General features: G+C 37.2%; 1 protein-coding gene across 6 annotated transcripts in view; it reads right to left on the bottom strand.

Annotated features, from left to right (window-relative positions):
• The window catches only part of ADAMTS6 (ADAM metallopeptidase with thrombospondin type 1 motif 6), a 149989-nt gene that overhangs the window by 79097 nt on the left and 51667 nt on the right, over window positions 1–19225 (bottom strand). For all 6 annotated transcript variants that reach the window (XR_004237550.1, XM_032096390.1, XM_032096389.1 and 3 more), the window contains 2 exons: window positions 10987–11030; window positions 7384–7489 (listed from right to left, as the gene is read on the bottom strand). Coding sequence is in view for 5 of the 6 variants with exons in the window: in XM_032096390.1 (XP_031952281.1) it covers window positions 7384–7489; window positions 10987–11030 (150 nt within the window). In the remaining variant the exon portion in view is untranslated. The remainder of the gene's footprint in view (window positions 1–7383; window positions 7490–10986; window positions 11031–19225) is intronic.

The following is a 19225-nucleotide window of genomic DNA, read 5'->3' as shown; positions in this document are numbered from 1 at the left end:
TACTAAAAACCAATGTAGTTTATTCAGAAACCTGAACTTTCTTATGGGGAAATGACAGAGTTCTACGGGACTATTACAAAAAAGCAGAGCACAAACTTCTCCTGGATTACACTGCCACAGCTATCCAGCCTTCATGGCACAATAATATCATCAAGTAAGGCTTGTGTACTACACAAAGCCAATAGTGCAAATGCATCAGGTATCTACACTGCAGGCCAAAGTGGAAAGTATTGGCTCCAATCAGGAAGCAAACTTCTGAGTTCAGATTTCCTTTGGAAATTCAAGATGCCCTGAAGGTTATGATAACCTTCCACTTCACCCCCATTTATTCTTTTGCACTTTTTTTAAGACTTGTGAAGTGTTACTACATCCATTTTCCTTGATAAAATTGCTTGTTAGAAAAACTATTTTAGTATTGCAAATTCTAAACTTCAAATAATATTTCACAGGTATGTAGAGACAGACTTTTTTCAGATTTTAAATATAAACGTGTCACATAATTGGGAGGTTTTGCCTTATGTTTATGATATTTCATTCTATATGCATGTCATTAAAACTGAAGTCCCAGAGAAAACTTTTAAAAACTTGCAATATTATAAAAGCAAGCATAAAATAACATTCCTTTAGCAAAAAAGATCAAGGCAGGGGATGGAAAGTGGGGGGTGAGAGAGTTAGAAAATAATTATATGTTCTTATGTGGCTTGTGGACACATTTTGGTTAAGGTTTTTGTTGGTTTTGTTTTATTCGGTTTTTTGCTTCTTTGGTTGTTTTGGTTTGGTTTCTTTCCGTTTTTTTTCATTTTGTTTTTTCTGGGTTTCGTTTTGGTTTGGTTTGCGGTTTTTAAACTAAAAAACTTAGTTAAACTGTCCCTAAAATTCAAGCCATTTGAACTCCATCACTCCTAGACATCTAGCAGGAAAAAGCTTAATGTGTTCTGTTTGCTGTTGAGGTGTTCCTACACTGTAGATTTGAGACAGTCTGCTATAGTTAAAGATGGAAGACATCATTGTCAGAGACAAAACAATTAAAATTGCATCAGCTGGAGAGCTGACAGGAGGTGATGTTAGTACAATCCATCCTAGCTGTGTTTTAATTAGTTTTAAAAAAGCTATTGTGAAGTTTGGTATATGTGTCTCTATTACCTCAGACTGGAGTATTTTCTTTGTAGTTGTACAACAAATACATTTCTTGACACGCACTTCTAGAAAACATCCCACTAAAACTCAGGTCCTCTGCTGCAGCTGAGGTTTGACTGATTGTGGTGAGTTGACCCTGGCTGGATGCCAGGTGCCCGCCCCTCTTGTCCTCAGCTGAAAATTTGAGGAAAGGTTTGAGGGTTGATACAGGGACAGGAAGAGACCACTCACCAATTACCATCATGGGCAAAATAGATTCAACTTTCTGAAATTAGCTTAATTTTATTCCGAATCAAATCAGAGTAGGAGAATGAGAAATAAAAACCAAATCTTAAAACAACTTTACCCCCATTCACCCCATTTTCCCAGGCTCAGATTTACTCCTTAATGGAAAATGACGGTTACTGTCAGTTACACATCACTGCTGTTCCTTCTGCCTCACACTCTTTCCTTCTCCATAATGCAGTCCCTCCCACCCACCCACTGGAGCCGGTTCTCCATTAAATTCTTCAACATGGGTCCTTCCCATGGGCCGTGGTCCCTCACGAACTGCTCCAGTGTGGGCCCCTTCCATGGAGTGCAGTCCTTCAGACACAGCCTGCTCCTGTGTGGGTCCCCCATGGGATTCTTCCAGGAAAACTGCTCCAGCATGGGCTCCTCTTTGCACAGGGCCACAGGTCCTACCAGGGGCCTGCTCCAGCATAGGCCTCCCACGGGGTCACAGCCTCCTCTCAGGCATCCACCTGCTCCAACACGGTGTCCTCCATGGACTTCAGGCGGATCTCTGCTTCCCTGTGTTCCTCCATGGGCTGCAGGGGCACAGCTGCCTCACCATGGTCTGCACCACAGGCTGCAGGGAAACCTCAGCTCCAGTGCCTTCTCATTGACCTTGGTGTCTGCAGAGTTGTTTACCTCACCTATTCTCACTCATCTTTTCTGGCTGTTGCTTTGCAGCAACTTTTCTACCCCCTTTCTAAAATGTGTTATCCCAGAAGCCCTACCACTTTCACTGATGGGCCCAGCCTTGGTGGGTCTATCTTGGAGCCTCCTAGCGTCGGCTCTATGGGACATGGAGGAAGCTTCTGGCAGCTTCCCACAAAAGACACCTCTGTAGCCTGCCTGCTACTAAAACCTGACCATGCAAACCCAGTGCACTGATCAAACATAAAGCTCACTGGTCACTGAAGAATGAGGTAAAGACAAGCATCTTCCGTAAGTACCACCAGATTACAAGTTTTACTCCAGCACTGAAGACTATCCTTCTCATGTAGAAGGAGAGGTACTTATAATATTTTTCACTTTGCATACAGGCTGAAAAGAGACTTCAAAAAGTGTTAGAACTGCAGACCTAGCTATATGAACTAATTTAGAACTAAACACATGCTTGAAACTATCGCTGTTCTTAATCTTGAAGACAATTTAATCAGTTGGACTATAAGCTATGTTTTTATTATTTCTTACATCTTTTTTTATCAAGATATGACTGTCAAACTGTCAAATTTAAATTCATTACATCATCTATAAGTCAAGACAATTCTGACTTTTCAGAAACTATTTTAGCGACCAGTCCTGTCTTCCAGCTCCTTTCATACAGCCCTCAATGCTTGTCTGTTATTCTTACTCTAAGTTCTACAGGCAACTTTCTGCCCTAAGCCTAGTCCACCACCCTCATGTTTTGACATTTCCTTTGTTTACCCACTTTTATTGTATTTATTCTTTTTCACTTTGTTTTTCACTTTTCAAATCACAGCTAACTCCTCCAGAGGACTGCAACAATGAATGGCAAAATGCCTTTCTTTTACCAATATACCTCTTCAAGTGAAATCTGGAATTCCTTACCAGTTCAACTAAGTATGCTATGCAGCATGCACAGGACATGCTAGACATTTTAGAATGTATCCAAATATAAAAGCATAGAGCAGAAAGCCACCTAACTCAGCTGACAGGGAAACAGAAAATGGGACTGGATCTTACATCATTTAACTTGTCTGAGATAAAAGCGAGATCAGGCCTGCAAAGAGTTCCTCTTTTCACCAAGAAGAAAAAGTCAAACTTTGCTTGACAATTTAGGGGATACACGCTCAATTCTCACTCTTGGTACAAGAAATCAGTTTGTGATCTTTGTTTACCAGAAATCTTAAGCATTTTTAGTGTGAAAAATATAATGGTAGGAAAGCAGACATTCTGCATGTCAAGCATCAGAAGTCAGTTTTCTAGAGAACCTATGTGGAAGTCTAAAGACCAAACTCTGAAATGTATCTAATTCACAGAAGTACTAAGAGTAATACAAGGCTGTTCTTTGAACCATGGCTAGGGAGAAACAATCATAAAATGTTAGTTTCTCCATTGTTTATGCACTCAAGAAAGAAACAACCACTGTATGACCATCTACAATAGAAACAGCTGGTTATGAGTCTGAACTGCACACAGCTGGACAGCACCAAAACTAGGTTATACACATATAAACACTACAAGTGGTAAGGAATGGAAGCCAAAAAAAAACTTTTTTAAAAAATGAAAATATTTAACAGAAATATTTAATAAAATATTTAACAGAGTGTGTTACAATCACACTCAGACTACCAGTCCCTTTAAGTTTTAAAGAAGTACTTCCTGGATAGTATTTTTCAACCAAATGGAACTAAGCTGGATCAATACAAGGTTAAAGGAGTGAAATTTATGACACTATGATATACAGAAATTCAGACTGAAGGATCTAATGACTTCTCATCACTCTATTATTCAGTAAAGTATTAATAACAGGTTGAGCCATATTCCCATCAGGGAAGCCTATAAATCTAATTCTGGAGAAACTGTGGATAATCTATCAAGAATGTGTATTATCATAATTGTTCTCTCTTAATCACAAAAGAATTTTGATCCTCAGCTCAAAGGTTTTTAAAACTCAGTATTCCATAGCAACTGTACAATTAATAAAAACATGATCTTTCAAAGTGAAATTCTCACATTCTTATCTAACTAGCATGCTATCCAGAAAAGCATTTCTCCTTGAAAACTTAAGAGATTAATAGTCTGTGATTATAATATTCAGTCATACTTTCTGTTAAATATTTATAGGGTTTTTTTTAAATTTCTTTTTGCTTCTGTTCCTCATCACTTGTACATTTTTATGTGTATATTCATCAATCACTTGGATGAAGGGGCAGATGCCTGCTCAGCACATTCACTGAGGACATAAAGCTGGGAGCAGTGGCTGATGCCCCGGAGTGCTGTGCAGCCCTTCAGAAGGACCTTGACAGGATGGAGAGATGGGCAGAGAAGAACCCTCTGAAATTCAGCAAAGGCAAATGCCAGGTCCTGCACCTGGGGAGGAACAAGCCCAGGCACCAGCACAGGCTGGGGCTGACCTGCTGGGGGGCAGCTCTGCAGAGAAGGACCTGCGGGTCCTGGTGGCCACCAAGCTGTCCATGAGCCAGCAGAGTGTCCTGGTGGCCAAGGAGGCCAATGGTATCTTGGGGGGCATTAGGAAGGGCATCCTGCCCCTGTACTCAGCTCTGGTGAGGCCTCACCTGGAGTGCTGTGTCCAGTTCTGGGCTCCTCAGGACAAGAGAGACATGGAGCTCCTGGAGCAGGTCCAGTGGAGGGGTGTGAAGATAGTTAGGGGTCTGGAGTATCTCTCTTATGAGGAAAGGCTGAGAGGGAGTTGGGCCCATTCAGCCTCGAGAGGAGATGACTGAGAGGAGACCTCATCAGTGTCTATATGTATCTGAAGGGGAGGTACCAAGAAGATGAAGCCAGGCTCTTCTCAGAGATGCTAAGGAATAGGACAGAAACTGATGCACAGGAGTTCCACCTGAACATAAGGAAGAATACTGCGCAGGTAACCATGCACTGGAACAGGTTGCCCAGAGAGGTTGTGAAGTCTCCCCCACTGGAGATACTAAAGAACGATCTGGATACAACCTGTGCTATGTACTCTACAATGACCCTGCTTGAGCAGGGAGATTGGACCAGATGATCCACGGTGGTCCCTCCCAATCTGATCCATTCTGTGATTCTGTGTAATCTAGTGCTTTTATGTTGCATATTACATATTCAGTGTAGGTACGTCCCTTAAATGCTTCTATTTTTCACCTAACAATGAAGTCAGTTTCCTATTCCAAGTCTGAAAAGAGGTACAGCCAAAGAAAAATGTTTACAAGGCTCTCAGAAACAATTATTTTACTCGCATATTTACTCCAGTACCTTCTAGCAGGTACTGGAAACTAGGAGGTTGAGAGGAAGAACAACTTTGACATAGTTGTAGGGGCATTCAGTCACAGCGTGGGTAGAATGACAGGTGATGTGTGACTACCACAAAACATAGATTTTGAAGATTTTTTGGTCACGTATTCTTCCCAGGTTATACTGATGGTATCTATATGGTATGCTAATTCTTAAAACCAAGCTTGTAGTGTAACTTTCTTTAATAACTGTGCATTGTATAACAGCTAAAGAATATGATTACCTCTTCTTATAAAACCAGAATCTGACATATCGTGTCCTCTATAGAATTAGCTGAAAGCCTCAAAGAGCTGAGATTTCAGAATTTTAAAGGATCTTATGTAATAAGAATCCAAAAGATATCAAACATACAAAGACCGATGGTAAAAACGCTCCTATGATCACAGGATATACACTATCACTATATGGGTTTTTCCAGATTCTAACCAGTCTAAGCTCATCAAATAAATTCTGGTCATCATGCCATATTTGCCTGATAAAATAGCAGCACATATTAAATTAATTTCGTGTATCTCTGGAATAACATGTATAAAACACATACAAATATCTCAGAGGCAGGTGCCAAGAGGATGGTGCCAAACTCTTTCCGGTGGTGCCCAGGAACAGGACAAGGAGCAACAGACAAAAACTAAAACACAAGAAGTTCCACTCAAGATGAGGAAGAACTTCTTTGCATTGAAGGTGGCACAGCACTGGAGCAGGTTGCCCCGGGAGGTCATGGAGTCTCCCTCTCTTGAAACATTCAAAACACAGCTGGACAGGTTCCTGTGTCACCTGCTCGGAGTGACCCTGCCTTGGCAGGGGTTTGGACGAGATACAATACAAGACATTATTTACAGGAATTTTAGAACTATTAATATTTAGTGATTGGAGGAGCTCTTTCCTCAACAGTGGAAAGGCAGGAAGGCAGGGCAGAAAGGCAGGAAGGCAGGAAGGCAGGAAGGCAGGAAAGCAGGCAGCCAGGAAGGCAGGCAGGCAGGAAGGCAGGTAGGCAGGAAGGAAGGAAGGAAAGTAGGTCAAGGGAGTTATTACATGTATTTTTAAATTATTGTTTTTCAGATCCTATATAATTGCTTTTGAATTCTAAAATTCATCTACACTAGATGTGAAGATTTTTTCATACGTAATATAAATGAGAGCACAGTTGCCCAGTGATTACCTCACATAAGAGGTGGGCTAAAAATAACTGTTTACTTTTTTTGATCAGCAGTTTGCTAGCTTTCATTTCAGTCTACACTGCAACTTTTAACAGTTCCATCAGCTAACGAGTGGAAAAGCATGTAATCCATATCTGTATTGGTCAAGCCATGTAAAAGAAGGAAGCCTCTTGATAAAAAGAAGATGCCCAGTCTTTTTAGTCATCACAGTGTACTAACAGTGCTGTCTTTTGAGGGAAGACCTGAAATATTTCCATACCAAACAATACTCAGATTTTATCAGTGTCAAAACAACATACTCTTTAAAACTATATGCTGATACTTTAAATGTAACAACTGATGCTATGACTGCTCTATGCCTGTTTTATATAGATCATGCTTGAGTGAAAGAGGACTTAAAGCATATGAATACTGACAATGGAATCAATGTTTCAGTGATAAGAGTTTGAATTATATGAAAGACAAAATAAAAAAAGAGCAAAAAAAATTTACCTTTTAACCACTTCTCTTACATAAAGAAAGGCAGCAAAAGTAACAGGGGAGAGAAAATTTTCAAAGCCAAACATTTAAAAATATGAAACAGATTAGGAAGGTTGTGAGTCAAGTCTCAGAAGGACAGATTTAACTGGAATCTGAAATCAAAGGGTATACAATGAGTCTTCAGTTCTAAATTTAAAGGCCCTGGTAATAGATACTAAATAAAACGTATTGTCACTCATGAATACCATATACAGAAACATGGAACATCAGAATAGAGCTGGTGCAGGAAAAAAATTATGTCTATTATTAACTAACGTTAAAAAGGTGATGAATTAAAATGTATTCTTATTTTAAACTCACTCACTTGTGACCAATCTCATGTGCAATGGTAAAAGCTGAACCTAGGCCAATGTCTTCATTAATGCTGCAGCTCCTTTCAGGCTCACACATTCCAGCCACAGAGGCCAAGCCTGAATAAACAGAAGGAGACACAAAGGGTCATGCCAAGGTGTTTCAGTCTTAAAAGCCCTAGTTATAAATGCCTGGATTCTTTTTAATAACTTCTATGCACAGAAGGAGCAGTTGGCAAAAGGTTAACTTTCTAGTCATTTGCAAAATCACTGGGGGGAATTTCACTTTGCCGGCTAGACATTAATATTTTTTGAACTGCAGTCAGTGCTGGAAAATGTCTAGACTAGGGGTTAGATTTATAAATTTTACTTCTGTTAACTTGGGACCACCTAGTAACTTGAGCCAGGAGAGGGAATTCAGGAAAGCATTTCTATTTTAACATTCTTGAGCCTGAAGAAAGCAAAATGTATCCACATTATTTTTCTAAAGAAATCTGTTTAAGTTTAGTGGGTTCATAAAAACATACAGGCAACTTTTTTAGCTATGAAAAACCTCACATGGTACATTAAAAAAAATTAAAAAAACAAAACTGAATGCATCAGTGAAGAGAGAGGAGACATGTTAATAACAAACACGCATTTAACCACGGAAGTCTTTTCCATTTATCACCCATCATCTTCTGGCATTAAAACCTTATTGTGTTACAAGGGCTTTTAAAAATTTTCTTCTTTCACTGGCATTTATGGACTATGACTCTTCTGTATCTTACACATTTTTCAGCAACAGATTATTACAGAACATACTACAGTCTTAATTTAGTGCCACTAGAGAAAGCTTTAAACATCAGGTTTATTTAATGTATTTCTCCCTAGAGTTTCTTATCTGAAAGAAGAAGTAAACCTTTCTTTAAGGAAGTTACCTCTTCAGTTAACCTACGCTACAAAAAAAAAAAAAAAACAACAAAAAAACCCAGAGAAACAACAACAACAAAAAAAACCCCAAAAAAAACCACCAAAAAACCCGCCACCACCAACAACCAGAAAAACCCAAACCCAAAGAACCCCAACAATAATAACAAAAAAATTGAAAAAGTTTAACTTTGGTTGAGAGATGAAGGGAATGGAACAGGGGATGGAGAAGAGAGAAAGCAAACTCCTTATATGAGCAGGGACTTCAAATTATTCTATTTGGACTAACAGTAAGAAGTCGTAATATGACAAGTGCTTCCTGCTGTGTCCACATCAGCAATTAATTTCAAGACATAGGAGTGGATCAGCACAGTGAAGCCCTGATGCTGAGGCTCTTCGAGTATCATTGCATGCTGGTTTGGACATTCTTGACTAGTTGAATCCTGTGGGCTGAATGTCACTACACATGTGGCTCAAAGCTTCCTGAAGGGAAAAAACATTGTAGGGGTATCATGAGAACACAGCCCATAGGTGATCTCAGGTCTCCTGTAGGCATATAGAGACCATTTGGGGGGTATGTGTTCCATGTTTTCTCCCAAACAAATCTAGTTTGGACACACCAAAACTACTGACAGCCAAATTGACATGGGCGAAAGGTGACAATGTGTGTCTGGAGAGTTTGCAGTGTGGAACCTGCAAAAAAACCAATTACAGTTCACCTATGCTGTTCTAACTGAGGAAATTCTGAAGACAACATGTTAATACATATAGATATACAACTATCACGTTCCCCTGCAAAGTCCACCATATTTGAATGATAAAGTCATCTTCATCTTCATGTCTTATAACTGAGGACTTGCTTCGGCAACTTAGAAGACCAGAGTAACATAATTCCACACCACGCTTGCAGAAAGAGACAGAGATCAAGTTAAGAACTCAGTCAGTGGCTCAGATTTCAAAAGCTGTTGTCCTTCACTGGAGCCACAGAAAAACTGCAAAGATGTCTGAGGTCTATCTTTTCTAAGAGGTTCCATGAAAGGTCCCCTGCTTCAGGTGTCTGAAACAGGATACAGATGTCTATGCCATACAAAATCTTTTACTTCTGTCTCTTCCTAGAATACCAATTATTCAGGTTTCTTCTGACCTTCTGAGACCTCTCTGTGACCCTTTTTCACAAACCCCTTATATATATGATTAACTTTAGTTACTGGATGTCAGTGTGACTTAAGCTTATGAAATGCCTTGCAAAAGAGGACTACAGGGCCTTGTCTCCTCTCCAGTTCAATGCCTATAATGCAGAAAAATTGCCATGGTTTTGTTGCCAAGACTCCTATAACAGTGAGTAGGAACTGATACCATATGTGACTCTTATTTTTAATTTTTTTTAATTAAACTTTTTGTTTAATAAAATATTTGCCAAATCTTTCCTCTGCTACACTGCATTCAAGTGAAGCAGAATTTGGCTTTATGCCAAGATCTGATACAGTAAGAACTAGTACACTAATGATCTGTGTTAAAAGCATCATATAAAAATATCAAATAGTTCATGCACTAATGTATTCTCTTTCAACCTTTTTTCTTTTAATGCTTGCAAAACTACTTCTAAGACATCAATATAGACAGTCTCTTCAGTTTCGTCACCTCCAATGTCAAATAAAATGAATTACATTTAGAAATTCATCATCATGATTTGCCTTTTACTAAAGCATGTTCTGGATTTTGCTTATATTTATAGCAGGCAAAATTCTGGTACCTTTCCCCATGTAAACTACACTCTTCTGCCAAAAGCATTGGACTGACTTGCAAGAGACTTACAGAAAAATTAACATGGGTTAAGGCTATAAAGCATACAGTAATACAGGGAAAGACAAAGGAAATACAATCATGAACTCTGACTGAGAAAAGTATTAATAATATGAACTAGCTGAATTAGAATTTTATCTTTAATCACCTGCAAGAATGAGGCTTATGAAAGGATACAAACCGAAAAAAAAAATCTAAACAAGTGCTACATTAGTCTTTGAACAATGTTTCCTTTATATACTAAAGCATCATTGGAGGCAACAACCTATAGTTATAGGTCATCTATAGTTATTTATTGTAGTAAATAACTTCTGGTGACATATTTAGATATGGAGAGAACAATAGCTCTCTGTCTCTCATCTAAGGTTGCCATGTGCACTTCTCCATTGCCAAAGCACTGTAGTTTCAATGTTACTGTATTTTCTCTCACTGTGCTATCTTTTCCTAAGTCTGTGAAAGGAAAAATATGAAGCTGCACTCACTGTGTACAACACAGCAACAGTGTAAACCTCAAAGTCCATTTCTTTTGTAAGGTTTACGGGGGTACTTTTATAACTTTCCTGAGGATTTTTACTTCTGTTTTTTAAACTAGATTATGGAGACCAGTAAATGGAAATAAACAGCAAGTTCTGTTCTGTAAGAAGTAAAATTGAGTCATCTTCTAGCTTTTATCAGAACTACAGCTGTCAGAGATGAAATACACAGCACCAGCTGACATAATTCAAACTTCCAGCAATGTATCAAAGCCAAAATCCACCTCAAGTATCTTTTATTTTTCAGCTTTATAAAACTACAAAATTTTGAAAGTACAAACTTTAAAATAACTAATCAGTCAAAAAATCAATAGGTAAGTATAAAGTAAGGAAACAGCAAATACAAGCTGAAATTTCTCTTTATAATCTTACCCAGTGTTCCACAAGGCTTGTTTTTATAAGTGCAGATATCGTATCTGTTAAGAAAAAAAAGTAGATAGAGTATGTCAGTGAATCACATTTGTAAGATACTTTGTATATTTATCACATATCTGTATAACAGTCCAAGTTGTCAGACCGCAATCAGTTTAATTATGTGCAGCCAGCTGGTGTCGGCATTTTCTACACTCTGGTGTAAACCACAAGCTGCAGTACACTCACAGCCGCTGGCCTCAGGCCAGTGGGACACCTGCCAGTAAGAAAAAAATGGTTAAAGTGGATCTTTGTAATCACCAGCTCCATAAAGCAGTCCACCATTCTGTTATGTACTTACAGCAGCATGGCTATAGACTGCTACTGATTCTTAAACCTTAAATTTTACTCAAGAATCAACATAATTGGAAGCCTCTTACAGTCTAACACTTACCAACTAAAAAGTATTATGTGTAAGTCGTACTATGTAGACTTTGATTCGAATTTAAAAATTGAACTCTAAATTGTTACACCATTTTTAAAAAACATCTTATGAACTGTCAATATAGTACCCTTCTCATTATCCTTCCATAATTATAGTGTATCTTAATAATATGTGCCAACAAACTAAAATGAAAAACATTTTTGAAAAAAGCTAAAAAATTTCTTTAAAGGAACATTTTTGTCATTGTAAATACAATCCTTCACATACATAAGCTAATGAGTTTTTGTGTCGTTAATACATAAATATCTGGAGCTAGCAATGAAATTAAGATGTTTTCTGTGGCATAGCTTTTAAAATAGCAGTGGTCATGCAGCAGTCACTCATTAATTACACCTTCATATTTTGAATATGCAATCTTATAATATGTTTAGTGATAAAAGAACACTCCCACAAGGCTATTGATTTCCAAGGATTTAAACTAATTTCCTTGCAGTATGCTTCAGAATAATTTCTACTCTTTTGAAAGGCAAGTGAAAAAAATATGAAAAGACACCATCTTTATGCTTTCATTTTAAACCCAAATAGTTACTAATTTCAGGCCACCAGACATTTTCTGTTAAAAATACCGTAAGGACTGTTATCACATAGGAGTCTGATCACAAGACATATACCTTTCACTGCTAAAAGAGTTATAGTCTGTCTGCAAGCCAAATCCATGCACAAAATAACAAAGCTTAAAATTTGGAACAAATCCAGTAAACTCTCTATGCATGCAGACTGCTGTGACCACATGGAATTCCTTTGATTTTTAAAGGGTACTGAGTGTGGAGCAGTTTGTGGGATTAAGCTATAATTTTGAATTTAAATGTTCATGTGCACTAATCTCATTGAGGTGCTTCAAACGCGGACTAATTTTCCGTTTGCTGTCTGGAGTAGGGAAAGGTAACCAAGTCAGCATAAAAACCATTCTTATTTCTCTTGAAATATAATCATTAAAATGTCCCTAAGTTTCAAGATTACACAGATTCAGAGCAAAAGAAGGATTTTTCCTGAACATTTCCTGCCTTTTACATAATTAAGAAAGTAAATGTCTTATTTCTGTGTTCAGGACAGTGCCTGAACCTAATCCTATTGAAGTCCAAGCAAAATTTGTTCCTCAGAGAAAGTGGACAGGGCTCAGTCTTATTTAGTGAGAAAACCCTAACTAAATTCTTTAGAACATAGTTGAGAACTGAATGTCTTTACAAAGTAGTCTCTGAAATACACAGGAGGTACTAGTCTTCTGCTTTTTAATATCCAATGGTAATACAGAGAAAACAATTACAGGCATACATCCTTAGATAAAATGGATGTTTAATAATAAAGCAAATTCCACTCAAGAAAAATGTTGTCACTGACTTCAGCAGAGCTGAAAATGTGCCTTATGGCCTGAGTCAACTTACTTACTTATGAATCTGAAGTTACTCCTCACCTAAGGTTCAGTTTCACAAAGAACTGTGACAAGAGAGAATGATATGAATTAAGTCCCTTGTTTCTGTTACATTTTTGAAAAACAAAGACCATGGTATTCTTCAATTTCTGTTGGGAAGTGTGTGTTCTTCATTACACATAAGCTAGCATTTTTAAGAAAATATGATGATAATGAAACTTAAATTAGATAATAAAACTAAGGAAAAGAGAACTTTATTTTCCAATTCACTGATTATTTTTGCAAGAACATACATGGGTAGTAACATGTTCTAAATATGCCATCATTAAATATTCAAATTTTATAGACAATGATTAATTTCCTGCAAGGGTATTCATAAACTCTCCTAGACCCAGTTTACCAGGAAAAAAAACCAATAAATTTTCAATGTCCAGTGATTTACTTTAGCTACATCATCTTCCAGCTCCATTTTTTTCATCTTATTGCTTTCATATGAATGGTTTCTGCTTGTGATTTGTCTGAACGCTCATGGCATTCTTATGAACCAAATTGCTTGCTTCCATTATTTGTTTCTCTATATGATGTAACTAAATCAGACTAACTTGTCTTTTTTTTTGTTTTGACATCACTTCCTTTAACTTTATTTTGAATCTTCAAGGAATCCATTTAGCCCTGTTGGGTTCCAAAATGTGGAAGACTACAGATGCAATACTTGACAGATAGTAATTTTAAGCCAAGAAACCACTGAAGATACAAATCATCATGACTGCCCATGAGATTAGATAGGTCTAATTGCTATGGGAAAAAAAAGAAAAAAAAAAAAGGCAACCCACAAACAAACAAAACAAAAAGCTCACACCCAGAAAAACAGCACAAAGGTGCAATTTGATCACCAGGAGCTTAGTAAATGCTTCAGGAGCTAAAGAGACCCAGAAGGTAGATTCTCAAGCCAACAATTATCTCAACTAACTATTAAAGATTATGGCAACAGTCATGATTATGACAACTGCAAAAATGTTTGTTCAATTCACTGACAGATAGTGTAAGAGGGACACCACACAAAAGCTGAATGAAAGAACACAGTTACAGAGGTAAATAACTTAGGATAAGATGGCAGCCAGATCACTTTGAGACAGCCAAGAAAAACCTCTGCCCAAGCCAAAAAAGAAGATTATATAACTCCAAATAAAGTGGGTGCACTGCCCCTGAAATGTGACCACACTGGGGAAGTGGAATGGAAAAGAGGTAGGAGGGAAGATGGTTCATTACATGGCCATTCCTGCCCTGAACAAATCAGAAGTCGTTTCATGAGGCAGATGGGGAAGAGGTCTGGGACTGCTGGGCATTCCTGTGGGACTGCTGAAGAGCTACAGCAGACAGATAGAAAATGCATGGTGAAACTACAACTGTCACTGACAACTCTGCCTGACATAGCAGCCAGAAGGAAACTCCATAGACAGACCATTATCTGTTCAACACAATGGGCAAGAACTGGAGCAGCAATACACTCCTGTCAGGCCAGGATTAAACAGCACTATACAATGACACTTTAAAAAGAAAAATTCTAGTCTTTTTTGGCAGGATATGCAGGCACCGTGCTAAAATATACTTGCACTCTGTATTAAAAAGTGAAAGGAATCACACTAGACACTGAAATTCTACTATCTGCATTATTAAGCTGTTTTAAAACTATCACAATTTTAGTTCCTTGCATAGATTTGGCCCATGAGAACAACTGATCTCAAAGAACTCCCATAAAAAGTTGTGGAGATGGCCACATACAATTATTAACAGGCAAAACATGCAAAGCTAATCTTTCCTGGAGAAGACAGCTTAGTAGTGTGTACACAAGATCTGTGCCAGTGGTATTCAGTGCAATAAAAAAGCCACTAAAATGTTTATTTAATGTATTAGTGTAGATGTAAGCTAGAGACTATCTCTTGAAGCAGTCTCCCTTATCAGTAACTCTAACCTGAAGAAAAATCCATTTCCTTTGCAAATCTGATGACTAGCATGATCCTGATCATTTGAGTAGGACACTTAAGTCAAACAGATAAGGAAGACAAATTCTCTGTGAATATTGTAAGCACTGATCAAACTTGTCAGGTAAGTTATCTGCAGCTACAGCCAATCCCAGGCACCTTAGGGGAATACAGCCATTTGTCTCCTGGTACACTGCAGAGAAAGGAGAGAAGATTCGTCCTGATCCCTGCAAACTGTCCGTTTTCAGGCCTAATGCATGCAGTTGTGCAACTATGTAGCTCCCACTGAGTTCTATGAAAGCAAATGTATTCCCACATTAAAAATAAAAATAAATACTAAATAAAGAGATACACTAATTCACACATTTGATTATAAGAAAGCATCACAATGATTCAATCATATTTCCACCCACTCTTAGCATAAAAATGTAAGTAATTCATTCTAGAAGCTAGAGAAGTTTAAAAGATACTCCTTAAAAGCTATTCAATCTCACATTAAGAATTGTTTACAGAATAATTTGAGAACAACTGTACTAGGTTATCCAGTTATCTGCCTTTCCCTCCACAGCAGTCATTTTTGACTGTTTGCAAAGAAAACAGGACAGCTCATACTCATACCTTCCCTGATAGAAGTCCCCAGCTCTGTGGCTTAGGGTACTTCAGAGACAGAGATTGCATCTTATCATTTAACTGATTTTTCTTTTAATGTCTTCAGCCCTTCGTTAATTCCTCTTTATTCTGAAAAATGAAATTATTTCAGTGTCTCGAGGATATGGTTATGCCTTTATCAGCAAAGCTGAGTCCCACTGTTTCAGTAGAGCTCTGTCCCGTTGAAATAACTTTTTAAATTTTCTTCTAAATCAGATTAATATATGGAATTTCTCAGCATTGTACTGTTACACTGTGGCCCTTCTGTCACCACCATGGGCACTCACAGGCTTTTTTAAACTCTCTCAAGTTATGTATTACAATTTAAAAAGTTGTTCTAACAGTGGCATTAACAGTAGTAGATACAAAGGCAAAAAGAGTTATTTCTTCTTACATGTTAATGTGTATTTATAAATTCAAGGATAGCATTACCCTTTCTATCAGTCTCATTATCCAAATTGGCCCATTCACTGAAAAGAGTCTCTATAAAACACTGTCATTACTTAGCTGTATGTTGCTGGAAATGTCCAGCGTGCCAGAAAGAACTATTTGCATCAAATTAACACTGAGATAGAAATACACCTGTTATAGGATTGGGAACATATATGAATACTAGTATTAGATACACTTTAAAGAATTTCATTAAACAACAAGAATAACCCCCACAATATCTTTTATTTAAGTACAGTAAGTGAGTAAAGCATGAAAATTCTTATTAGAAGAACAAAATGTTTAAAATCAGTATGAAACACCAGCTGTTTACTTATACATATATCAAACTACTCCAAAATTACTCTGAAAGTTACCAGTAAGTATGAGTAATATTTAAGATATATATTGACAGAGATAACCAAGGCTTTTGAAGGAATATTTCTTAATGGAAAAGAATTTAGGAGACAAAAATACAATCACAGCAAATCGCTGAGGGAAAACCTACCAAGACGGATGGAATTTAAATGTAAAAAAAAGGTAAGAAAATTCAGGCTAGACAAAACCAACAAATATGTATGACTGGACATGAAGCTCTTTGTAGGTTTCAGACAGGTGAACATGTACTTCATATATATAATACTAGACCATTTTCCAGTTAATCTGCTTGAAAAGGTTGTCAGAAAGCAAAATAAAGCCTCAGAACTGAGTCTCTCCTGACTAAGAGTAAACAGAGCTAAATACTACAAATAATTAAGATTTCAGTTTTAGGGAACATTTCCAGACATGTTATCTCTGAAAGCAAGGGGGTTTTTTTCACTTTTAAACCAGATTATACTTTTTGACACTCACTTTTTAATGACTATAGGTTTTAAGAACAAGCTATTTAAATAAGGACCATGCTTCTCACACACCCTTGCTCAACAATAAGCCTAATATGTTCCTTAGTTTTATCTTTTTTACTTTTTATTCTTCATGCTATGCAACATGATTTATCTATGTACCCAATCATAGCTGTCTCATTTTTGAATAAAGGTAAAAGACCAGGCAAAAAGATACCTATTTTGAAAAACTAAATCTAGTTCCAACACCTACTACTATAAACAGAACTGCTGCCAGATCAGACTGAAATCTCAGATTTCTCTTAAACGGATCAAAACCCTCTGACAACTCCAACTCCTATTTCTAAAGTATGGAAAATAAAAAGAAAGAAAACCCCAGTGACTAGCCTGTATTTTCACCATATTTTTTTGTATACATATACTTGGCTATATTTAAAAAGCGGTCATTTTGCAAGTGCAGACAATGTCTGCTAGAGAACTGGATGTCACTAATACTAGAGAATTGCAATGGAATTAATAACTGCTAAGACAACCCGGTCATTCATTAGATTTGCACAGGTTACCAACAGTAATACTCTCTACTACACAGTATTTTTGATGTCTTTCTAAAAGCTTAGCATTACAGAAAGTGGTACACCACAACAGCATTCTGCCTTAAAATAAAGAATATGTCTTATTTGATTCCTTCCTCAAAAACCTCAAACCAAAAGAGTTATTTAAACCAAGGAAGGAAAGGAATAACATACATGTTACATATCACTCATCAGAAATAGCTTTTTCTATTATTATTTTTCCATGTCTTTAATGCTGCCATAGACAACCAAAGTCTGTCTCTGTTGGACTTTGTTCTGATACTTTGCTTGGGTGGATAAATTCTGAGTTACAGCCAGAAAAGCTACTGCTGCTATAAGTTCTAGTTCTCCTGATTTATATAAATCTTTTAAATAATTTCGCTGTAAATGAAACACTTCTAATACTACATTTTCTAAACTGCTAATGCACTCAAAAAAGTAAAAATAAACTCAGTTCTGAAAAAAATTTTTAAAGCTGTCATTTGTATTCATCAATTTCGGCAATATAACATTACAGTAGCATTTGCAAGTTTATCACAATCAGTAGTATTACCACTGCCCTTAGGACAGATAACTCCTGATCCACACAAAAATTTTTATGCAAGTGCATCAGAAATGTAGAGCCACCTCCCTAAGTGACAATGGTGATTTCAATAATATTCAGAAACAATTTAGAGATTCAGCATTTGCACTATCACCGGAAGTAGGAAATACTTAACTTGTTTCATTCTGAATCTCAAAAGTGATTGAAACTTTTATTGCATTCTCAGTACTGAGCGACAATTTAGATGGAGTTACACAGATGTAGCCAGCTCAAACTGGGCTAGAGAATAAACCAGAAATATCTACATATCTACTCCAAGTACACTGCTAATAATTTCTCTATCAGTACATTCAGGATAAGTCTGGCAACTAACACATAAAGTTTTTTTTAAAGGACATTGACAGTGAACAGCTCAAGCAGCTTGTAGGGCAATATTTTTAAGAATGTGCTAATGCAACCAAGTCTGAGGAAAAGGAAAGCTAGCAAAACTAATTACATAGGTGTGGTTGGGGGCATCCTGCCACACAGCAGAAAATAGGAAGCAACTAGTCTAGACCTCTGGCAGAAGGGAAATACAGCTAACAGCTATGATTGCTAACCAAGTTCCAGTTCAGTTGTACAAAAATAAATTAGATAAGTTAGAGCAATAGCATATTGTATATATATTTCTACATTTTTCTATGACTTCTTTCTGTGATTTTTCTGTGGATATGCCTTTCTTTCTTTTCTAAATTTCTGAATATTGTGAACAATTAGTTTACAATCTCTGAGAAGATCACACATCTTTATACACAAAAGGTCCACTTTATTACCCTTACTGACACCACATATGGCATAAAAGGCTAAGCATTGGCTATAAAGAATAGTAGTTCATTAGGATGATGGACCACACCCAGTACAGAAGAACCTAAGAATTGCAACATGGGCCAGACCATGCAAGATTCCACTGTCCCAGTACCCTGCCTTCACAATGAACTAAGAGAAGTCCCAAGAAAGAATAACACCATTGCAAGCATAAAATGTCAATTATACCAGTACTCTCCCAACTATTTTTGGCTCAGATTTTTTGAGACAGGTGTGCTTCTGTGTATTTAGTACTTTCAATGGATTTTTCTTCTGTGAACTTGCCTAGCCAACCTTTCGACCTATACATATGTTCAGCTTCCATAAAGTGACTTGCCAAGAAGTTTCAACAATAGCTAAACCTTGCATTAAAAAGGGCTGCCTCCCTTCTCCTGGTTTTGAGTCTTTCTTCTTCTGCATTTTCTGGGCAACCTCAAGTTCTTGTGGTGAAAGATGCTATGAATGATTTTTTTCTCATTTATGCCCTCTATACAATCTTGTAACTGGTTTGATCACTGTCGTGTTG

This window comes from Corvus moneduloides, chromosome Z, assembly GCF_009650955.1.
Source record: "Corvus moneduloides isolate bCorMon1 chromosome Z, bCorMon1.pri, whole genome shotgun sequence".
In the NCBI taxonomy this organism is placed as follows: domain Eukaryota; kingdom Metazoa; phylum Chordata; class Aves; order Passeriformes; family Corvidae; genus Corvus; species Corvus moneduloides.
Note: the sequence above shows the minus strand (reverse complement) of the source record. Positions and strands in the feature narration are given on the sequence as shown.